Source organism: Peromyscus maniculatus, chromosome 8 (genome assembly GCF_049852395.1).
Source record: "Peromyscus maniculatus bairdii isolate BWxNUB_F1_BW_parent chromosome 8, HU_Pman_BW_mat_3.1, whole genome shotgun sequence".
NCBI classification, from domain to species: Eukaryota; Metazoa; Chordata; class Mammalia; order Rodentia; family Cricetidae; genus Peromyscus; species Peromyscus maniculatus.
Window position 1 is genome coordinate 77,358,130 of NC_134859.1, and position 23,239 is coordinate 77,381,368.

Genomic DNA, 23,239 nt, shown 5'->3' on the forward strand with positions numbered 1-23,239 from the left:
CTTGCTGGAGTTCCTTCCTTCGCTGGCTGGCTGAGGTCCAACCGTAGGGAAGTCTCAGATCTTTTGGAATGAAAGAATTGGACAACAATGTTGTTTTATCTGGGAGAGGAGCCCCTTTGCCCCCGGAGCTGCAGAACTTAGCTTTTGATGTTGTTACCCTGGCCTAAGTTTCTCCAACCCAGGCAGTGTTGGCTGTGTTTACTGATTTTGCAGGGCAGCCAGGGACAAAAAGGGGGCTTCTCCTTCTCCTGCTGTTCCTGCCTTTTGCTGGATCATATAGATATCTGGGCACCCTGAAGATGCGAGGATGGGAAAAGTAAAACACATTCTAAAGGTCCTATCTCCTGACACACTCCTAAGAGAAAAACAACACTTCTCTAACTTACTCCCCAAATAGACACCGCCAGGGATGTTCTGCCAAGGAGTGATTCGAAAGTGTGTTCCGAAGTGAAATGTAAGCTTGGCCCGGTGCCCGGCTCTCTGCTGTATTTTGCACAGAGCGCTGCAGGCTGGCGGACCAAGGAAACACATTTCTCTCCACGTGACTGCAAAACCAGGCAGCCCAAGCAGATTTCTTTGTGTTAATAAAATGTGATCTCTAGACTGTACATACACACTGACAGCCCCGGGAAAACACGAAGGGCCAGAGAAATCGACGGGCCTGGCTAGAAAGAGGCGGCAGATGCTGGACCCAAGGTGGGTGCCAAGGTCTGGGAGATGGGAACCCAGAGAGGAAGACAGAGTCAGGTGCTCGGGCGAGTGCTGCTTGCTTGAGCAGTAAGGGCAGTTCACGGAACCCCATCAAATATGATGTGTATAGGCCCCCTCTTTCTTTGTGATCCACAGACCTAAATCCTTAGTGGACACTTTCTCAAGGTTTGGAATCGACCTAAGACTCAAGGTATCTGTTGCCCAAACCCAGATGTGGTGAGAGCTTGACGCCAGGTTCCGGGGTCTATTCTGATCTTGCGTAAGGTGTGGCCAGCTTACGTACGTACGTCTGCCCTCTCACCCCACAGGGACTCAGGCCACGGTGGTCACCTAGGACAACAATGATATCCAATCACGAGCATCCTAAACAATCACCGTGGGTAGATGGGGACCTTGAGGAGCCTGCGTTTGCAAGCAGCTCCTGCCCCCACTGTCACCATGGCCTTAACTTCCACAGAGCTCTGCTGGGATCCAATGCTTAGTGATGGGGGAGGGGGGGGCTGTCAGTCTACCTGTGTGGAGAGGGGAGGTTTACAGCGTGAGGAGGAAGACGGGGGCTGGCAGTCCCATTGCTGAGTCCTGGGTCTACTTTCAGCATATTAGATGTCTAATCACAATGACTTTCACATTCACTGCACCCCATGGTCAACTTAGATTTCCCAATCTGGAAAGTGTGTTGCTTCAAACACAAGGTGGGGTGAGGGCCCAAGGGCAGGATCCCAGGGAATGTCTGAACCTCTGGGGCACTGGGCTGGAGAATCCAGAGCTTTCGATGACCAGTGAAAATCTCCGGCTGAAGAAAGAAAAAGGTCGGGGACAAAGTTGCCCCTTGACCGCCCTCCTCTGCTGTAAGTAGCCCAGTCCCAGAGTCTCAGAATCCTAGAGCAGGCAATCAGCCATAACCAACTAATTAATCAGCAAGAGCAACTGAGTTGAAGAACACCTCGCAGACCCAGGTGAGCCCTCACCTTAGTTAATCTGCAAACTGACTAATCAGGCTCAGGATAATTGAAAGTTAATTGTATGCAGAGCTCAAGTGCAGTCATTGGAAAATAACAGGAAGCAGCAGGAACAAAGGAAGTCAGGGCCACTCTCCACTCGGTGAGGTCTTCAGTGGATTCTTCACAGACAATGTTTAGCTTTTAGTCCCTTCTCCCAATACTGCCCAACATCCTCCTGAATATACATACCCTCTTTCCGCACAGTTACCAGGATCCCAGGGATCACATAGTAAGAATGCAATACAAGGTAGGTGTTAGGATTCCAATGGTACCATTCATGGGCTTAAAGTAAGGAGGCTCGGAGACATTTGGCTGGCTATGAGAAACACATCGAGAGCTGCAAAAAAGCACTTCTCACCCCCTCCACTGTTCTTTAAAAAAAAAAAAAAGAAATCTGAAATGCTCAAACATCACCGGGAAAGCAGATCAACAGTATAAAACTATAAATCACATTCCAAAACTGGAGAGAAACAGACCTCAGATGCTCTGTTCCATCAGCATGAATAACTGAAAGGTATCCTCAATTTTAAATGAACTGGCAAATTCTCCTGGGCCATTGGATGTGGAGGATTTGATTGATTGCCTACCAAAGGCCTAGTGTCCAGGGAAGTTGTAGCCTTGGCCTTCTGGCCAGAGGCAGGCAAGATCTGTGGTCTGTGGCGGCCTTTGCTGGGCCAGGGGCACCTTGCCTGGTCTTCACTGGAGTTTCCACAGAGTTACACGGTGGAGCTTCCAACTTTCTTGACCTTGCAGCTCCTGCCCTGTGACTGTGGAGCCGAATCAACCGACTTCCTTTCTTCCATTCTCTCTGCTCACTTAACTAGAATAAACCTCCCCTAGAGAATAAAACAGAACCTGCTGGAGGCTTGGAAAACATTTTTTTTTTCCAGGACACCGGAAACAACACTGGCCCAAGTCCTTGATCTGCTGCCCAGTGGAGGGGACACGACCTAGAGGATCTTCCCAACCTGCTGGGGGGGGGGGGGGCGGACCGCAAATATCTGGCACTAGTACTGCCACACCTAAGCATGGCAGACCTTGTTAATTAATCCCAGAACTCTTTCTTTCCACTGATCCAGGCTGAGCCTCTGAATTTTTCAAGGTAACATTCCAGGCTGTGAAATGAAACTTACCACCATGAGCAGGCCTAGAAACCTGCCTCCAGACACACCAAGGAGCAGCTGAAGCCCAGGTGGGAAAATTGCCATCAAAAGAGGTAGCTGAGGACCTGGAGGGCGCTCCCTCTCCCCCTCTGCCTTGTAAGCTGTCTGGCTGATGAACCACGGCTGACGCAGTCAACCCTTGGAGCAACGATTCCAGACAGATAACTGAGGTTCGGAGTAGCTCCGGAATGTGTAAGAAACCAGTGGTTTTCATCCAGAATCGAGGTTGTTTTTTAACCCACGTTAATTGTCTCCCCACCTCAAATGGTGTCAAATGCCCGGCACTAAAGCTTCAGTTTTTAAACACCATCGACTCTGAGGAGTGGCGGGCTGTCAGGTTCTCAACCCATTTCCCTGGCACCATGACTCCAAGAGGCTTTTAAGAAATTGTTTTTTTGTTGTTGTTGTTTTTCTGTCCTCCAAATATGACTATTAGTGTCACCGCTCAGAGGAGTCTAAGCACACAGAATCACAAAGCTAAAACCCACACCTGCATTTCACAGACAAGAACTCTGGGGCCTTGAGAGCAGTGGTCACTTGCTCTCAAAAACACACACCGTCATCCTGCCAAAGTGGCTGCCAAGCCTGGATCGGCTGACTCCAAGTTCTTCGTTCTTCAGGGCTATGCTACCTTTGAAGTGGTTTTGCTACATGTTCCCCCCTTGGCCATTTCAAATCCAATGGAAATAATACAGCCAACCCAGTTTGAACTTCACGCTGAGCTTTGTTTGGTCCGCTTTCTAACTGGCTTCTAGATGACACATAGAAGACACGCGCTGTTGTCCCTTGATAAACAAAGAAGTAAAACCCAGAGAGGTAGCTAGCGTAAGACGATTCTTATAACTAGTCCCACAGAATTACACACAAGATCTCTTCCTGTCCCCAAGCAAGCATCGGGGAACTTGTAAAGACTCAGTCTAGCAACCTGAAACTGATACTCCAAAGCTAGGAACTACACACTCATCTTAGAAAGTTTTCTTTAAACAACAGAATGTGACTCTGAATTAAAATGACAGTCACAACTCTTAAGGAGGCCCAGCCCCAGGCTGTTTCACGGGTATCATGTTTCATGTAACTTAACCCCCATGGCAACTTCGTGAAACAGGCCACCATTTCTAGAGGAGAAGGGCAGAGCTCAGAACTGGCTCAACTTTTCATGGCTTCCTATAAGAGCTGGGGTTTCAAACCCAGTCTAATTTGGTGACATAAGGGTCCATACAAGTGTGAGGATGCTCTCAGGACCATTTCTCCGGCTAGCTCTATCAGAGCTTGTTATTTCTGCCTTGACAATGATTTCATCCTGATTGCCATGGTTTCTGGCCACTAAGATATGCCCAACTTATTTTTAAGCTGCCTGTAGTCAAGATGGAAGGGCTGATAGAGAACAAAAGAAGAAGTATTTTGGCAAAGCATTTCCAACATTCAACCCTCCTAGGAAGAGGCTAAATTCCAAGAAGCACTCTCATGCTTAGTATGAGTAAATCTCTCCCCCTCTTATATGAAATCCTTAGCACGCCCCTGGCTTACCCACATCATGGCAGCTCAGAGGTATATGGTTTGACAGGTAAAGTACTAGTTCTCCAAGCATAAGGACCAGAGTTCAGGCTCCAGAAGCAGAGTTGAGACTCACTGGGCAAGGTGACTACCCTGCCTCAGTAAGTAAAGTGAAGAGTGATTGAGGGAGCTACTTAGGGCAACCTCTGGCCTCCTTATGCATCTGCACGCACACACACACACACACACACACACACACACACACACACACACACAAAGGAAAAAAAGCCCTTGTGCATATGGCAATGATTCCATATTGCATTTTGCTAGTTTAAATTTAGGAGGATTAGATCTAATCTTTTATAAAAGGAGTGGCCAGAGACGCTTGAGAGGATGAGAAGATCTGATGAGGGCGCTTTAGCTGGGATGAAAGCAACATCCTTCCTAAGAGGGGAACATTGTGTTAGGTCTGGTGCTGTAATGCTGTGTAATCCCTTTGGGTTGCTGTACCTCCGTTAGCTTTACCCTGCCTCATCCACATGTGCATGCAGCACATGACAGGGTGCCAATAAATACGCCGAGAACCTCGCACCTCTAACGTGGTATGAAAGCAAAGATGTACCAGGTTCATCACTTTTCTTAATAACTGTTTCTAGCAATCCCTTTATGTTTCCATCTCATGTCAGGAAAAGGGCAGCATTTCCTGTGTAAGCTTTTCTAGTCACCTTCCTGTCTGGCCTGGTGCTCCCCAAATAGCACTGAAGAGATTCCTATGAAGGGGAACATGGGCCTGTGGGGATGCTGGCTTTGGAAACTCACTGTCCTGTTTATTCCCATTAACAAGAGTGTCACCCCCCAAATGGAGAGCAGCCATATCTCTTGTTTGTGATTCAGAGGTGTCCCCCCAAAAGAAGACAGAAGGGAGCATCGCAAATGTCCCGTCATGGTGAAAGGCTCAAGAGTGAAGAGGCACGTATCTCTGCTCTCTTTCCCTCTACGTACTGCAGCCGTGTTGGAGGATGGCAGGGTGGAGGATACAGATGAATGCAAGTTCCGCCTTCAAAGAGGTGGACTGGAGGAGCCGCCCAGGAAAGCACGTGATGTCCTGAAGGGCTAACGGCAACAGGATCAGTCATGGAACTGCAAACGTGTGCATCTTCCCACAGGCGCAGATGCACACAGGGTGGCCTCTCCGCCGCCTCTTCATAGCCCTTTCTTTCCTACGTTGGCCCAAGAGGTGTGGAACAGTGTCCATCCATCACCTCACTCACACGGGTGTGTCCACAGGTGAGAAGAGGAAGAGGAGGAGAAACAATGACTGTATGACACAAACAAGAGTGCTGGAAGCCACCATTTGTCACATAGATAAGACGTGCCTTCCTATCTGCTGCCTCACTGGCTCCTCCCGGGGTCCTGGAAGCAGCTGTTTCCATTCTCTTACAATGCAGGAAATAAAGGCAGAGGCTGTAGGCTGCTGGTAAACAGTGGAGTCAAGGCAGAAGTCCAGGGCCGAAGTTTAGCAATCGCTTCTCAATAAAAAGGGAGGACTGAGCCGGGCAGTGGTGGCGCAGGCCTTTAATCCCAGCACTCGGGAGGCAGAGCCAGGTAGATCTCTGTGAGTTGGATGCCAGCCTGGTCTACAGAGTGAGCTCCAGGACAGGCACAAAAACTACATAGAGAAACCCTGTCTTGAAAAACCAAAAAAAAAAAAAAATTTGACTGAGAAGTGGCTCTGACAGGTGAGTTTTTATTAGTAAAATTCAAGAAAAAAAATTATCTTCGGAAATTGTCTATGACATCCTCTCTAACAACAAATCAATGGAAAAAAAAAGCTATTTGGTTTTTAGGTCCTTGTATGGAACTTTTGTATAGGAGCATAAAACACTTCTACATTAAATAGCACTGGAGGGGGCAGCTGGAGACAAAGAGCAGCAATGTGGAGGGGACGCAAATGTGACACAGAAACGTCTCCATGTCACAGGTCCTTTGGCTTCACTGATACATACTCGTGGTTAAGAAGGTCAATGCAGATGCTCATGGTTAAGGTCCTTAAAGACTTTTTCCTGCTCGGGTAAGTCCAAGTGCTCCCAAAATCATGTTTTCATAATATCTTTCTTTATAAAGAGACACAGGCGATGGCTCCGTCGGCAAAACGTTTGCTACGCAAGCTGAAGGACCCGAGTTTGTAATCCCAGCACCCACATCAAAGTCAGGTATGATAACGGACATGCATACTCCTATCACTGATGGGGGAGAGGCAGGAGGACCCTGGCACTCCGTGGCCAGCTACTCTGGCAGAATCAGTGAGCTCCACATTCGGTGAGAGACACTGTCTCAAAAAATGAGGGAGAGAGCCATAGAGGAAGACATCTGATATAGTCTCCGGCCTCTACAATCACACACAATGGACACATGCACATACTATACACATTCAAAAGCAAAGAATGCAAATTTCAGTATCATTGACTCTAAGGTCAAATGATTGTAAAATCTAAGTCAATGCAATGCTACCACCAGACAAGCTGAAAGTCAAAAAAAAAGAGAAACAGACGCAAGCAGGCTCAAATGTTTCTTTATGTCTAGTTGATAAAATACCCACACTACTATATACAGTACACCTTCAAACATCTAAGGAATCTAATAACTGGATACTTTTAACTGGCCTTCACTATTTGGGCAAGTTTAACTCATAAGCTAAAAATGAATTTTTTTTAATACAGATCAAAACCTTTAAAATTTGGTTCATTTCTATGCATATTGCTGGCCATTTAAGCCTACTGCAGATTCTATGAAGAAATATAACTGTCGGCTTCCCTGAAAATGTAGGTCAGTATTAAAGAACTCAATTGTGGGCTGGAGAGATGGCTCAGAGGTCAAGATCACTGGCTGTTCTTCCAGAGGTCCTGAGTTCAATTCCCAGCAACCACATGGTGGCTCACAACCATCTATAATGGGACATTGTGCCCTCTTCTGGCATGCAGGCATACATGTAGGCAGAACACTGTATACATAATAAATAAATAAATCTTTAAAAAAAAACAACCCACCTCAATTGTAATGAAACAAAACCTATGCAGTTCTTATAAAGCTGGCCCTGCAGGGCTGTCATCCCCAGCATGTCTATGGGGATGACTTTGTTTCTCTCCACATTCTCTTCTTTCTTACTTTTCTACCTTTCCCCCTGGGTCTTTCCAAGGCTTTGGGATTTTTAAAAGTGATACGAGGGCAGCAGGATGGCTCCCTGGGTAACGGCACTTGTTGAGTCTGACAACATGAACTTGATCTCAGGGCATACATGGTAAAAGGAAAGAAGGAACTTGTGGAAGCTGTCCTCAGACCTCCACGTATGAACTGTGTCACACAGTAAGCACTCACATGCGTGCACACACACACACACACACACACACACACACACACACACACACACACACCACTAAATTAAATATGTAAATGCAATTTTTAAAATACAATGAAAGTAACGCAATGCTATTGTGACTGAATTCGAGAGTGCTTCTCCCTTTGTTTCATAGTTCTCTTGAGCAAAATGCAAGGTGTGTTCATAATGACTAAGATGAATTAAGTTGTCTGTGCCAAGTATGGGGCTTTCTTTGCCCACATCCTTAACAGAGCTTGTATAATACCTAGGGGTAGGGTGATCTCTGTCCTGGCTAAGCTGACTGCTGCCTACCTGGGTGATCTTGCCCAGCTGGTTTCCAGCACTAAATCCCATGGGTCAGGGCCCTGTGGCATCCTTTCCCTCACTGGCAAACTCTCCTCTTTCTCATTCACTCAGTTCAACTCAAGAGGCATTCCGTGTGCATGGATGGACAGCGGCTTCTTAACCCTTTCCAATGACAGCAGTAGCCCTCGGGCTGGGGTGCTAGTTCAGCTGGTAAAGTGCTTATCTCACAGACATGAGGATCTGGGTTGGATCCCCAGAACTCACATAAAAAGCCAGTGGTGTGTGGTTGTAATCCCGGGAAGCAAAAACAGGGGGATTGCTGGGGTCCCTGGCCAACCAGTCTTGCATAATTGGTGAGCTCAGGCCAACAAGAGACTATGTCTCATAGGAAGTGGACTGTATTCATGAGGTTGACATCTGAGTTTTCTTCTGACTCACACATGCACACATGTGCATGCACATGCACACACACACACACACACACACACACACACACACACACACACACACACAAATTAAAAAAAAATATATGGCAGCTCTACCAGACCACTAAGGAGACCTCAGCCTGGGTTCCTCAGCAAAGACATCAGGGAAGATTGCTACCCAGAGCTAATTAGAAGAGCAAACAGCGCTCTTCCGCACTCAAGGACTCCTGCCAAAGCACTTATTTCTGCCGATCCATTTATGCAATTCCACTCTTTGCAAGAACATTCTGTCACAGATGATTTAGTGCTGTGGGTCCCACGAGCATCTTTCTGTAGCACGCACTCATTGTTTTTTAGGAATTCAGGGTCTATGGGGAAAGACTCGAGTGCCAAGGGGTTTCCATTAGCCACCAACCATACCTCATTATAAGACCGGCAGATTCCAAAGCATTCATGCATCGATCATAACAATAATAAACATGCCAGATTAAACTTTTAAAAGTAAAACTTTTCGGAACTTGGTGTGCCCAGTCATTTTTTTCAGGACGGGACATGTGTCTGGGTAGATGGTGATTTCAGATGGCAATGACATTGGTTAGTGTCAGAAAAGAAGGAACACAAACATTTTAGAAATTTTCGTATATACAGTCACAGAGGAACAGAAGCATGCAGTGTATAATTTCTTCTTTAGTAGACTCATCCCGGGGATTGTCCACTGCATGCAGCCGGAAGTGAAACTGCACAATAGCCTCTAACTTATTTATTTTTACTTAAGGTCACTGGTTTGGGTTGTAGTAAATCGTCCAGTCTCCTGTAATGCTAGCATGATATGTGCACCATCTAGGGGGACCCAAAGATGTCATTTCATGCTTGTCTCATGCAGCACCTACCCGCCATCCCAACGCCTCCCACCAAGTCTTCTCTAGGAAGAACCCCCCCCCCAATACATATGGATGCTATAAACAGGAGGCACAGTTTATTCTGGTTTCAGGGAAGATGGGAGCCACAGATACAAGGTCAGATAACAAGCATGCACCAGTGCAATGATGATCCCTTCAGTTCTCAAGTAAAACTAATACCCTGACCAGAAACTTGGGTAATTATTTTTAGCTTGCTATTACTGCTGCAGTTAACCCTTATGATCAAGGACTGCTTGTACCACTGAGGCATTCACTCCTCCCACACTTGCATGTAATCACATACACACCTACACACACACACACACACACACACACACACACACACACACACACAAATGCGCTCATAAAAATTGGTTCAATATGCTTGTTTACAAACCTTAGTAATCCGTATAAAATAGAGGCATTTAAAAGCAATGAACACTAATGGGCCGAGTTTATTAAAATCTATTTTTTACTCCTTTGAGGCCGGCTCTGCTTTTGGACATTTAAATTCTAAACCATTCAAATCCCTCCAACTATCTTCGTGCCAGACAGTGCTTCCCCCAATCACCAAAATTATGGGTTTCACAAGTGAAACTTAAACCCTGTGTTTTGAAATTACTTCATCTAGATCAATTAGAACACCGGGTTTTAAAAAGCTGTTTGATGTTGGAAGGAGAATGTTTATTTTCAAAATAATAAAAAAAAAAAAAAAAATAAGGAAATCCTAGTTTGCCAGAGGAAACCATTGTCAGGTTTCTAAAAATGTTTCAAATCTAACCTTGAACCCAAATAGAAACGTTCACATGCTGTTTCCCTGTTCCTAAACCTCCAGTGGGGAGCCACTGCCTCCGGAACACGGGTCAGGCTCTGAAGCCCGCTACGCATGGCGCTGCCCAGGCGACCGACCACCACAGACCTCTCCCACAGAACTCTCCACTGTCACCTGCAGAGACGAACCTTCTGTACCAGCCGCACCCCACCTGTACCTTGTTGCCCAAGCACACTGAGGACTTCATTCCTCTACAGCTCTGTGCCCCTTTCCCACTTCCCACTCCCCAGCCTAGCTCTCCCATTTCTTCTGGGGCCCTGAGCACTGGGTCCAGCTCTTCTAGGAAGCCAGGCCAGGGGTACTTCCTGTGGGGTCTGTCAGCTAGGGCTGGCACTAGTCCCTTCCGTAGTTTTAAATGTTATACGTGTCTATTTCGTCCTCCTCTTTTCAGTAGACACCTGAGGCCTCAATAAACTCATCACTTGGCACTGAGAGCATAGTTTGTCCTGGTACTGATCTGTGTGCCGTTAAGTTTGAACTTCCCTCTGAAATGACCACCCTCTGGAGACAAGCAACCAGATCCTAGCTTCTCGGTCTTCCCCCAGGAGCACAATGGTAACAAAACAAAACCTGATGCTATTTCTGGGCCTGTCCATCCTGCCCCTGGCATCTTGCAGCCTTCTCCGGTCCAGTCTAATCCCTGTATCACCAGAGAAAGGCAGCAGAGCTGACTTGTGGGAAACATGGCGTCTGCTGGGCCCTTCTTGCATAAAGAAGTTAAAAGAGTTTGAGGATGTACACACTAAAGGAAAACATGGGGGTGGGGTGATTAATAAACGGTTTTGCGGGTCGCCAGGACTATCGACTGAACTCTCCTTTTCCAAGAAGTCTTGCTTTTCCTTTCTCCTGGGGTCAAGTGCAGTTATGAAAACTTCCTATAAAAAATTAGGCTGTGGCATTGGAAGATATACTAGCCAATAACTCATGAGATAAATCTAAGCAAGCACTTCTTCAAGCTGCATTTCATTCACTTGCTTCAGTTTTTAATCCTGTAAGTGAGGATACATGAGTAAAGGTCACCATTAGCCATGACCGATCACCTGAATAAAAGCCAGAGGCTAAGTGAGGGCCAGGTAAGACAAACTAGAGAGGCAGAAGAGAAATCCTGAGTCCTTGACCTGAACTCTGGTCAGGAGGGCAGCGTGAAGACTCTCTGAGTCTCAGGCTCAGTCCCCTAAGAGAATGACACTCCCCGGAGATTGGGGGTGCTCCTCACAGTGGCTGTGTTCCAGGCTCCGTGCTTCTGGCCTACCATGCCTTGCCTCAGAGGACCTTCACAACCCTGTGATTATTCCAGAACTCCACACGGGAACCCAGAAGCTCACATCACTTAAACGACTTACCCGACATCACCTGGGAGCCCGGAAGGGGCTGCGTCAGGATTCATCCTTGGCTGTGTTTACCGGAGCCCATGCTACCATGTATGTGGACATCCATGTTTCAGACCCAGAAGACTCTGAGACACATGATCTGTGGTGAGCCACCAGGCCATTAGGTCTTAAGAAAATTTAAGTTTACGGCAAAATAATGGTTCCGTGGTTGAGGTGAAGATGTTTGCAGGGGGGCACGTGTGTGAAACACAAGGGATGACAAAGGGTCAGTATCAATGTTCCTGACATTACAGAACCAAACACTGTACCACCCGTCCCTCTCCGCCTTCTGGTTGCTGTTAATGCGTTTCCCCATCTTATTACTTCCTCTGTCTTCCGTCTCCCCTTCACTTTCACTGCTAAGACATAAAAAATGATTCCTGGGTAAAAGTGATTAGTGCTAGTTGGAAGAGAGGTGTCAGAGTCACATAATAAATCACGGCTGTCGCCTCACCCTCCGGCGTTGTGCATTAGGATGTCATCAGGGCTCCCTCCCAACTCCCTCACCATCTCTCCCCTTTCTCCACCTAATTCTGTCTTTCGAGTGCTATTTTTCTAGTCTGGTAGGCACAGCACTGAACTGAAAACGCTCTGCCAAGACCCTTGGCAGCAGCCGGCCTCCAGGAATCCTGCCCACAGCCACGGTGCAGGAAAGACAGAGGAGACAGGGCCTCTGAGAGGCAGGCCAGAGGGCCAGGCTTAGGGGCTGGCTTGGATGCTAGACAGAACAGGTTTCCCTGGCCTGTCAATGGCCCTCCCTTTGGAGCTCAGCTTTCTCATGCTAGGGTCAGGATTACAATGGCTCACTGGCACTTGGAATAGTTCTCCTGGGAAGAGAAGCGAGAGGGAGGAGGGAAGAAGGAAAAAAAGACAAGCCGGTACACCACCCAGAGTTGGGCAAGCTCCACAGGGCATGGCCACGTGCCTGGAGCACACGGTCCTGCAGGCGGGCAGCCAGGGTGTCCAGGGCTCCCATGAGACCTAGGGGTGGGGGATGGATGGATGCTGGGTTGTTTCTCACAAGCAGAAGAGGAGCTGCTAACCTAGAGATGGCAGTGCTAGGTTAACATCAGGGAAGTAATTTGTTCTAACCCAGGAGGGAGAGACAGGTCACACCAGCTGCAAGAATGATTGTTGGGCATGCTGAGGGAAAAAAGAAAGAAAAAAGAAAAAAAAAGCATGCCCTATTTTTGGGCAGAGGGAAGAGGACTAGATGAACAAATCCCGAAATGGAGAATGGGGACAGGGAACCCCGTCATTCCTTTACCCCGACACTGCTCTCCTAAGGACACTTTCCACCGAGCTTTCCTGTGCCCCACAATTCATCGCATTTTGCCATGCTTCATCGTGTTTAAGCCTGATGAAACTCCCTGGGGAAAAGATTATTTATAGCCTACACTCTATTTCTCCGTAAAACTGGGGCTTAGAGAGGTTGAGAAGCAGACACAAAATGACCTGGCAGGCCAAGGGTGGGTCTAGGATGCGAAGCTCATCCTCCGGTACCAAAGCCTTCATTCCCACCGCCAAGCGGTCCTGCTTTCCATTTCCCTCCCTGAATATCTCTTGCCCCAGGCAAGGGATTGCTATTCTGTATAGGTCAGCAACATGGACAGGAGAACAGGCTAAGTCTGTCCCCTTTCAGGGCATGGTGGACAAGGTAAGCAATTCTAAGAGACTGCATTCAGAACAAACTGGACTTTTTGTCTCCCTTTCAGAATTTTCTTGATCTAAGTGAAGTAGAAACTCCCAAGAGTCTCAAAGTGCTGTACATGACACCATCACTCATACGGCTCCCAGCCAGCGAATGGACATACGCTGGGTAGGAAAAGATATGATCTGCAGGTCCTTTAAAGCAAGCTTCACCCATTTTCCTCTGTGGGATTTCCCATAATCCTGAAACCACCTGCCCAGAGCTCCCCACATAATTACACAAACTCCAAAGCTGGAATTTCCCTCCCATGTCAAGAGTCCTACCACCAAGGACACGAAGCAGAAAGAAGACACAAACTGCAGGCTGCAAAGCCACAGCAAGTGTGCCCATCCCCTTCTATGGGTACCATTCACTCAAAGTCCATCTCTTCCCACATGTGACCACACAGAAGAATTTTCACATTTCTGTGAGTCCCTGGGCTCAGAACTGAAAAGAAACCTTCTTAATTCTCAACTGAATCTGGGTCTTAAAGAGGCAGGACACCACCACGCCTTTAATCCCAGCACTCAGGGGGCAGAAACAGGCGGATCTTTGTGAGTTCGAGGCCAGCCTGGTCTACAGAGAGAGAGATCCAGGAAAGGCCCAAAGCTACACAGAGAAACCCTGTCTCAAAAAAAAAAAAAAGAGGCAGGACACCCCAAAGATATATATAATAGATGACTGTCCCTAAAGGAACAGCTTTCCTTAAAGCAGTCACTCAATTCTCAGGACAAACAGATATTTATTTTTCTAAGTACCCAGCACATAACCGCCAGGAGCATGCTTTCCCCACAACCTCTGATATAATCTGATGTACAAAGAGCAAAGCATACAGAATGACTTTCTGCCATCCTGCTGGGCTGGGAACAGCCAGCACGCTGCACTCAGACACCCTGAGGGCCCTACATCCAAGACCCACCACTCTCCCCTTCATGGACAGGACAACCCATGGCATTATCATCACCACCACCACCACCACCACCACCACCACAGCTTCCAATGTGTCTCTAGAGTACAACATGGAGGAACTGGCTCAGGATGCGTAACATACGGAAAGGGTCTGGGGAGCAGTCATGATGGACAGTTTTCAACTAGGCTCACCTTGTTATTCCAAGATTCTCAAGCTCCACCTCATCCTGCATAATCTGTCCATCTAGCTTCCCTACCTTTCACCCAGACAGGTGACGCAATGCTATTGACACGATGCTGTTTGAGCATAACTCAAAAGCTGCACACTGAGCAAGCAGTTGAAGGCAAATGTTTGAACTGTGCTGCACCATCTCCTGGCTACCCTGACGACTTCATTCTATCCCCTAAAAGTGCAGAACACTCTTATTAATATCCATATATTTTTTTGTCTCTGGACCTTCCCCAAAGTTTTGCCATAGAGTATTATAGGGGATAAAAAAGTACTCATTTGTATGAAAGCAACTTAAATTAAGTCTAGATTTTGCTGCCCACATTGAAGGTCCATGTCATTAATTCTCAGCTGGGAAAGATTTTATTCCGGGGGGTGGGGGGGGAGGGGCATTTGGAGGTGACTGAAGACACTTTTACCTGCCACGGCTGGAGGGTGGGGTGCCACTGGCATCTAACGGGGAGAGTAGGGATATCCTTTAACAACCTGTAATCCACAGGGCTGTACACCATAAGACTTGTCCTCCAGGGAGAGTGCCAAGGTTGAGAAATCTCAGTTGGGGCTGAAATCACACAGTTCTCAGAATGCTCATGGCTACATCTGCGCTCTTCCGTTCTGAGGACTTTCTTTCCTCAAGATTCACTCGGTATTTCTATTCTGGTCAGCCCTGTGAGCTATGCAGAACAGTCAAGAACGTTGTCTTTTTTTTTTTTTTTTTTTTTTTCTGGTTGGCTTGACATAACACATCCATCAAGCCCGTGTCCCGTAGCATTTCATTTCTCAGTATAATCTTTATCATGAGCACCATTGTATGAATTGCAGAATGTGATTTTTTTTTATCTATTCTCATTTGAAAAAGAGTTTTGATTTTTTTCTTGTTATAACTACCACTGCATTTTCAATTCGAAGAATAAAATCCTTTTCAAATGTAATTCGACTAACTTTTTAAAGGATATTTAAATGGAGGGGTTGTTCTCCAGATCCCTCGGCATGTTTCTTCCGTAACTTAGTGAAGTGGTACTCACAGACACTTGGGAGTTCCTTGCTATGGACAGCAACTCTGAGTGGGTCATCCCCATCACCTGAGTCATGGACCATCGTGGTCTCTAAGGAGCTCTGAGAAATGACTTGAGCCTCAAATTCTAAGGTCCCAATTTCTCACTCTCAGTAGGAACACCCTAGACACTGAGCAAACTCTCCCGATTCTTCCCTCCAGAGGGAGGCTGTGTACTGTCTCTAGTGACTTTAGGAAGGTATTTCAGGTCACACTGTCATAACAGGGAAAGTTAGCAACAATCACAACCACTTGAATTAACAAAACACCCGAAGCTAGCCACCTGACCTTGGTGCATTGTCTATAACTTCCAAAATCACCTCCATCAAATTGAAATTATACCTTTCTATTAAAGGGGAAACTGAGGCTCCAAGAGGCTCTTCCATTGCTATGGTCACTCAGATATGCAGCAGAATGTGGGAAGTGCCAGTGTCCACTCTCTGGGACTCTGCTCTCTCTCCCTGTGGCACATCGTTATATCCAGCATAGTATTTTGCTAGCTACATTTCCCAGTGAAGAAACTGAGGACAGTGGATCTATGCATTCTTCATAGCAAGCCATCTAATTCACACCAAGAGGGTGATGCTGTCTCCAGGGGTAGCAGCAGGTTAAGACTTCATTCCAATAGAACCCATGGCCTAGAGTTATCAACCAAAGTGGACTTGGGAGATGGGGTAAAATAGATTTGAAAGCCCAGAGATGTACAAAAGAGTGAATCTGAACTCCAGAACTAACCCAGAAAGGTAGGTGAGCCCTCTCCTCCCCCTCTTTCCCTTCCATTTAAGCCCCGCTCTATGTGTGACAGAAATTTCTGCCTGAGTCGAGGACACAGAGTTCAGCTGCAAATGCTAACACAAGTCTCTCCTTGTCCTGTTTTCTGCCTTTCCCTGCAGCTAAGACCTTCCATTCGGTGACCTTCCTGTCAATTTATCAGTTTGAATCTTTGTTCCTGGAACCGGCACATACAGTGATCTTTCTTCCTTCTTGGTTGTGCTGTGGAGCAGTAAAGGTGTGGATCCAGGGCTGCCTCAGTCTGTGCTTATCCCTGCCCATTTGGCAATGGGTTTTAAAGGCTAGTTCTTTCCAGGTAATGTTTTTGTGTCACTTAAAAACGTCTTTCATTGTTCATTTGCATATATGTGTGAGCCTGTTTCAACACAGGGTGTGTGTGTGTGTGTGTGTGTGTGTGTGTGTGTGTGTGTGTATGTGTTTGATTTGATTTAGCTAACTGCCCACTAACCTCAGCGATCCTCGGCTATCCACCTCCTCAGCACTAGGGTTACCAGTGTGCCACTATGCCTGGTTTATTATGAGGGCACTAGGGGTCAAATTCTGGTCCTCACACAAGCACGTATTGACTGACGCTTCTCTCCCCAGCCCTGTCACAGGCCTTGATAAAGGTGGAATAAATGTGATGAGCAGATGACAGTGAAGAACTAGAACAGAAAGGCAGATTGGCCCCCAGGAACACAGAGTGCTAAGAAGAAAGAGGCTTAGCCTCAGCTAATGGGAGGGCCTGCTTTTGTTTAGATTCTGGGTCTTAGTCAAGGACAAGAGGAGATGAATGAAAAAAAAAATTGTCCCACCCCTTTCCTAGCGTTGACCTCTTTGGGCCAGAGAAGAACGGATATGGGTTAACCCAGCCTTCTGGGGTCTACTCAAATTATCCAGCAAGATCCTATTATGTTTGTGTTTGGGGACCCAGGAGGAGGGGCCAGGAGATAGGATGGATGTTTACACTAACCCATTAGCCCAGTCATTAACTCTAGGCTGGAGTATCTTAAACTGTAGCCTCTGAACCAACTACTCAGAATTCTCCTTGGAGCTGGTTAAAATGAACACTCCGGGTTCGCACCCCAGATCTGAAAACACCAGCTTTCTGAGGGCAGGTCCATAGAGTCCCAATTTAACTGACTCTGCAGGTGAGAGCTGGGCATGCTCAGTGAAGGAGGAAGGATGTTCAGAACAGAAAGAGGAGAGGCCTCCTCTCCAGGAAGGTGTGCTAAAGTCTCCTACTCATGCCAACCTCTCCCCCCCACCCCCCACCCCCCGACCTCCACATCTAATGGGTGAACTTTCCAGAATTTACCTGGTCTGATAGGGCTCTGCATACAGTTCGGAGATGGGATGCCAGGGTGGAGAGGTGCAGAGGCCCGGCTGCTGAGGTCCATGACCGAGGGAGCCGTGGAGGACGCCGGTTGCAACCCAGGAGGGTGAGGGCTGTGGTCGTGCTGCGATGGGCTGGGGGGGATGCCATTTTCTGACAGAAATTCCTCCAGGTCCATGTATTCCAACTGGAAAGTATCTCCGTCATAGGGAAGGGTCTTGTCCCATAAGGTGGGTCCCAAGAAGGCCGACTGGGGGATGGTCGGGCTGTTGCTCTCATCATCCAGCTTCTTTCCTTTGTCTTTATCTTTGCTAAATGCTGAAGGAGAAGGCAAAGGTGAGCTTTGTTTTAAAAACAGAAGAGAAAAGGGGTCACCAGCTTTCCTGCCATCTGTTACCAAACTACTTCTCAGGGGCACCAGAGGCCCTCTGGATGCTGTCTTTTGTGGATCTAGAGTTTCAGCATCTTCCTATTTACTTTGGAAAGAAAGCACCAGTCTGTAGCGCTGGGCTACAGGGTGATTTGGAATACAATCAAGAGAACAGTCGTCCTCAGTGTGTTATTTGAAGGGATAAGTCACTGAAATCTATGCTGGGAAAATAACACCCAAGATTATGTACAACTGATGTGATTTTTTTAAAAGGAAACCGCCATTAACCTGACATGATTTTTATCTTCCACAAATTGATGACAGCAAAAACCTGAGGTCACTCAGATTTATAAGCCAGGGTGTTCATGCTGAGTCTTAGTAAAACAGCCCTCCCCTCCTTAATATTATGTATCTAGTTCTTACACTCTCCCTTTCTGTATATTATCTCAATAAACTTGCAAGAGACTACAACTATCCCCATTTACAAGGAAGATAAGGCGGCTCCTGTCTTAGAAGGAGCCAGGGGCCTGTGTGGGAGGGGTAGTAGGTGGGGGTTGGGGGGCTGACGGCAAGAACCTTCAAACTCATCCATTTGCTTGAAAAGCCACGGGACAAAAAGAGAAAGACGGTTTTAAACAGTGGTTTCTTCTTTCTTTTCCCCAAAGATTTAAGTATTACCTAATTTACAAAAAAAAAAAAAAAAAAAAAAGTATACATTGATGCATCCCATCTGAAGCGGCACTATTATATTGCACAGGTGCTGTATTCTACACTAGGATGGAAGAATGTAGCTATTTCCTGCCTGGAAATACAGCTCCCCCGGATTTGGTCTTTACCAAGAGCTCTCTGCATTTTGCCAATATTCAGGTGTGGGTGGAATCTAGGATTACAGAATTTGCTTCTGAGTTTTTCTTCCTTAGAGATATGAAAGCTCCACTGCCACTCATTCTAATCTCCAAATCCTCCACAGTCTCATTAGAGAGTTAGACTTAAAACATCCACCGCAAAAAGCCCACCGCATCCGCTTTCTCCCAAATGCTACTGCTTCAGGCGCAGGAAGGGTACGGGTTTGGGGAGGTGGCGGGGTGGGGGTGGGGGTGGGGGTGGGGGTGGAGAGGTCTCTAAGCGCAATCAAGCACCAGCAACTCTTGCAACGCAACAGGCGTTCTCTCCCCGAGAAAATGATGCAAACACCCCGAAGCTATTTGCAGCCAAATAATCTTTCAGGACTTTATTCTGGAGCCGCATGATTCGCTTTTGTCACTCTGATACCACCAAAGGCAAGAAACTGCACCCGCCCCAAACAAAACACAAATCCGTGGGGCATCAGCTGGTTTCCCCGCCCGGTCTCACATGCATGCCCCCCCACTACCCCACCCTATCCTTGTCTCCCCAGCTCCAGCCATGGTTGCCTAGGGAAGGTTTGAGACTTACCAAGAAAGGGCTCAAGCCAGAGGCGGCTCCTGCACGCGGTTACACGTGAGCCTGCTCAGCTCTCCCCTCCCACCGGGAAGAGTGCACCGGGAAAGTGTCAGCGCTGGAGGCGTGCACCGCTTCCCGCCGACAGACCACTCCCCCCCACCACCCCCACCCCGCTTTGTGAACTGCCCTGCTGCGGGAGAACAAGCCTCTCCGCTCCTGCCTGCCGCGTGAGTTCACAATACAAAACAGTAACGGAAACAGTAACACAATCCAAATATCCAGGCTGCCGAGTGAGCGCCCCCCCCCCCCCGCCGCCCCAGCTCTTCACTCGGACCCCAGGCTCTAACCAGCCCTCTTCCCCCCATTTCCCCTCCTCAGTCACAGGGACAAGACTCTCCCGCAGACTCCCATGCCCTGTCACTCTAGGCAGCGATCCAGACCTGTCAAGTTCACCTGTCACCTGCGTTGCAGGACAGACCTAGACAGTCCTGGCCAGGTCCCCAGCGCTATTTCAAATGTTGTCCCGGCGGGATCCCCTTTGCATTGAGGAGAAAGAGTGATGAGTGAGCCCCCAATTTCACTAAAGCCAGGCGAGGGGAAGAAAGATTCGGATGCCCGGCAGAGCAGGGGGTCCCTGGAAGTGTTGTCCCTTCCCTGAACCCTGCTGTCGAGGCAACGCTCACCGTCTTCAGGATGAAGGGGGAGCTTCAGCGGGTTCTCCAGCAGGGACCTGAGCACGCCGTAGGGAGGCGGGATAAAGGTGGGGTTCAGGGGGAGCTGTCGGGACATTTTCTCCATCGTGGTGCACTCAATTGTCTTTTAAAAAGAAGGCCAATCGCCGCCCCGAAATGTTGATGAGCTTTTTCCTCCGTCCTTTGCCAACCAAAAGTACTCGCTTTCAAAACAGTTGCAGACAAGGAAGAAAAAAAAAATTACTTCTGTCTTTGTAAATACACCAGCATACAAATATCAAAATAATAATAATAAAAAAAAACTTTCGGGTTCTCGGTGCTGACAGTCCCGGGCAAGCGCACTCACTCAGCGCCGCGGGATCCTCCGGCCCTGTGCAGGATGCTCTCACCTGCCTCCAGTCACTCAGACTTGCAAAATGTTCAAAATTGCAAGGGGAAAAAGAAAAGAAGAAAGGGGGAAAAAAAGAAAAGAAAAAAAAAACGTAGACGGCAGCAGATGAGCAGAAGGCAAGGCGCGGGCCGCGGACCCTCGCACGAGCACCCGAGGCGGTGCCGTCCCGCCCCACCCCCCTCCCCGCCGCGGCCGCTGCTCCCCGCGCTCCGCGGCCCCGCAGCGCCGGGCTCAGCGCATCAGGCAGTCCATGTGCCGCTGCACTGACAAGAGTGACGTCAGGGCCCGCACCGCGCGCCGATAGGCGTGCAGGGGCGGAGCACGGGCCATCCCCGCCCACCATCCCCGCCCTTCCCGGGCTGCGTGTGTAGCATCGCCGCACGCTCTGATTTTCTGGACCTTCTTGCCGCGACGGTGGGCTGCTAAAAGCGCAGGTGCCAGATTTCCTGGTTCACTGACTGCCTTGGGCTCTGAGGAACCTCACTCACCCCCCACCTCGTCTCCTTTTGCGCGCTCGTTCTTTGTTTTTTGTTTTTTGTTTTGTTTTTTTCCAGAGTGAGTAGAGCCATGAGGAATTCGTATCAGTGGTTTTCAGCGTGGACATTGGTTCTTTTTAAAGAAAAAAAAACGAAAGATGGCCACTGGCATCCCAGATTTAAATTAGACACCCCCCCACCCCCGACGGGGGTGATGTCCTGGCAATCGTGGGTTTTTAAAGCTCCTGGGGTGGCTTCAACCAGAGGGCAAGTTTAGGAAACTCCTGTTTGGATAGACCTAAAGCATAAGACTTCTAAGTATTTCTCCTGGGCCCTGGCGAGCTTTGTACCTTCTTTCTAGCCCCACTCCATATCCAACCTAAAATAACTACTTTCCTGAATTCTAAAGAGGGTGCAAAAGTAGAATGGAGACGGGAGTGGCAGACTGAGCTGAAGTGAACTATCTCCCACGCTGTCAGAGGGAATTAATGAGACAGACGTTTGCTTGCAAAGGAAGGGATGGCATGAGAGACTTACACACTGAATGAGATTTGATGAGTGTTTACAAGACCTAGCGCAACAGTAACTGGGCACAGCTGCAATTGGTCTGAATTCTAATGAACATAAGTTTACAAACTATTTGCTAAAAGGTAAAGGGGATCTTGTCATCTGTGACCGCTGCACTTCTGTCTGGCCCTCTGAAAGCTGGTAGAGCGGCCAGTCTTTTGACATTGGCGCTGAGGTGTGGAGTGGATGAAGTGGAATGTGGCCATTCAACATCGCATGCCAGGAGAGCAGAGAGACCCACAAACTGTATCCTCACGGCCCTCTTTCACCTTTATGCCCCCTCTGTTACACATTTTCTAGCCAATACTAAGTCCCCCTGCCCCATAAAGGAACCTGTGTGGTGGTTTTTGCAGTAGTGATGATTGAACTCGGTCCTTATCTATGTCTGGCTAGTGCTCTTGCCACAGTGAGCTGTGTTCTCAGACCTGTGGGGAAGGGTCTGCAAGAATCTGTTCAATGAGACATAAAGACCTTTGTGGCCATAGACTGGGTCCCTGGGTGCAAACATTAATGCCCACCCCCAAGCCTCACTGCCAAGAGTAAAGGGTAAGAAAGGGGAGAGAAGAAACCTAAAACTCAGGAAACCCTGAAGGGCCGTTGGCCAGGGGCACAGGAAGCTCATAACAAGTGCCTTTGGCCGGCTGTAGCTCTTTCCCTGAGCAGAAGTTTCCTGGTAAAAGGATGGTTGGTTTTGTGGCCCTCATTCCCTCAGGCTAAACCCTGGACAGAACGTTAAAGTAACATGCTAACCAAGATGCTCTTGGAATGCTGGATTCTAGAAACACAAGCCTCCGTGGTGAGTGCTGTGTACATCTACTGAGCACTACTGCATGCTAATGACTGTGCCTGGTCTGGTCTGAAGAAGATGGGTAAGACACAAATCTGTCAAGAGTGAGCCATGTAAAGACTGCCATAGAAGCAAACTACACACACACACACACACACACACACACACACACACACACACACACACACACACACACGGGCTTCCCTTCCCATGATCTTTTCAGAGAGAGAGGTATCTCCCCAACCTACACCCCTGTGAGCCAATAGACCAGGAGAGGTGCAAGCATTCTGACTAGAAGCAAGCGAAGACTCCAAGCCGAAGAAAGAAGGCCATGCCCTGTGTGACAGCCGGCCAGCATTCCTCGGTGCGCACCTGTTCTCTGCCCTTCCTCACTTCCCCGTGTTTCTGCATATGGAACCCTTATTGAGTCAAGGAATTTGTCTGCCCGAGCAACCTTTTCCTTCTCTCCAGAGAGAGCCTAACACCATGGCTTTTGAAATAGTTCTCATTTAACTGGCGTGGTGACTGATCACTCAGTTTACTGAGACGTTGGTTCATCTAATTGGCTTTCACTAGGCCTGGTCACCTCCAGATATAGGCACCCTGGAACTCCATCCCCTTAGGCAGTTCTCAGACTGTGGGTCACGACCCCTTTGGCCATTCTCTGTCTTCAAAAGTATTTACAATATGGTTCATAGCAGTTGCAAAATTACAGTTATGAACTAGCAATGAAAAAAAAATGTATGGGTGCACCACAACATGAGGGACTGCATTGAAGGGTCACAGCATTAGGAAGGTTGAGAACCACTGCCTTAGAGCATAGTGACTCTCTCTTCTGTCCAGCTCTGCCTCTTCACTTCAAGTGTATAAGCTAGTGTTACGGAATTTTAATTACAGGAGACACTGCTTCAGAGCAGACTTCCTGGCATTCTGTCTCTTACAGTCTTTCGGCCTCCTCTTCTGAAATG

At 47.9% G+C, this 23,239-nt stretch overlaps 1 protein-coding gene and 1 long non-coding RNA gene across 5 annotated transcripts in view; one reads left to right on the forward strand and one right to left on the reverse strand.

Annotated features, from left to right (window-relative positions):
- Hlf (HLF transcription factor, PAR bZIP family member) overlaps positions 1-20,625 on the reverse strand; it is a 57,218-nt gene extending 36,593 nt beyond the window's left edge. The window contains exons 1-2 of one of the 4 annotated variants that reach the window (XM_006972013.4): positions 20,042-20,625; positions 17,549-17,884 (exon numbers count right to left, since the gene is read on the reverse strand). In XM_006972013.4, the coding sequence (XP_006972075.1) occupies positions 17,549-17,884; positions 20,042-20,156 (451 nt within the window). In that variant the 5' untranslated portion in view covers positions 20,157-20,625. Of the gene's footprint in view, positions 1-17,548; positions 17,885-19,370; positions 19,508-20,041 lie in introns of those variants that run through there. The other 3 variants (XM_006972014.4, XM_076543128.1, XM_076543129.1) reach the window with 3 other exon arrangements.
- On the forward strand, positions 553-10,966 carry LOC143266990 (uncharacterized). Its single transcript, XR_013041848.1, has 4 exons — positions 553-696; positions 2,792-6,108; positions 6,494-6,582; positions 10,211-10,966. It is a non-coding gene; the product is annotated as an uncharacterized LOC143266990 (long non-coding RNA).
- Positions 20,626-23,239: the final 2,614 nt, after the last annotated feature.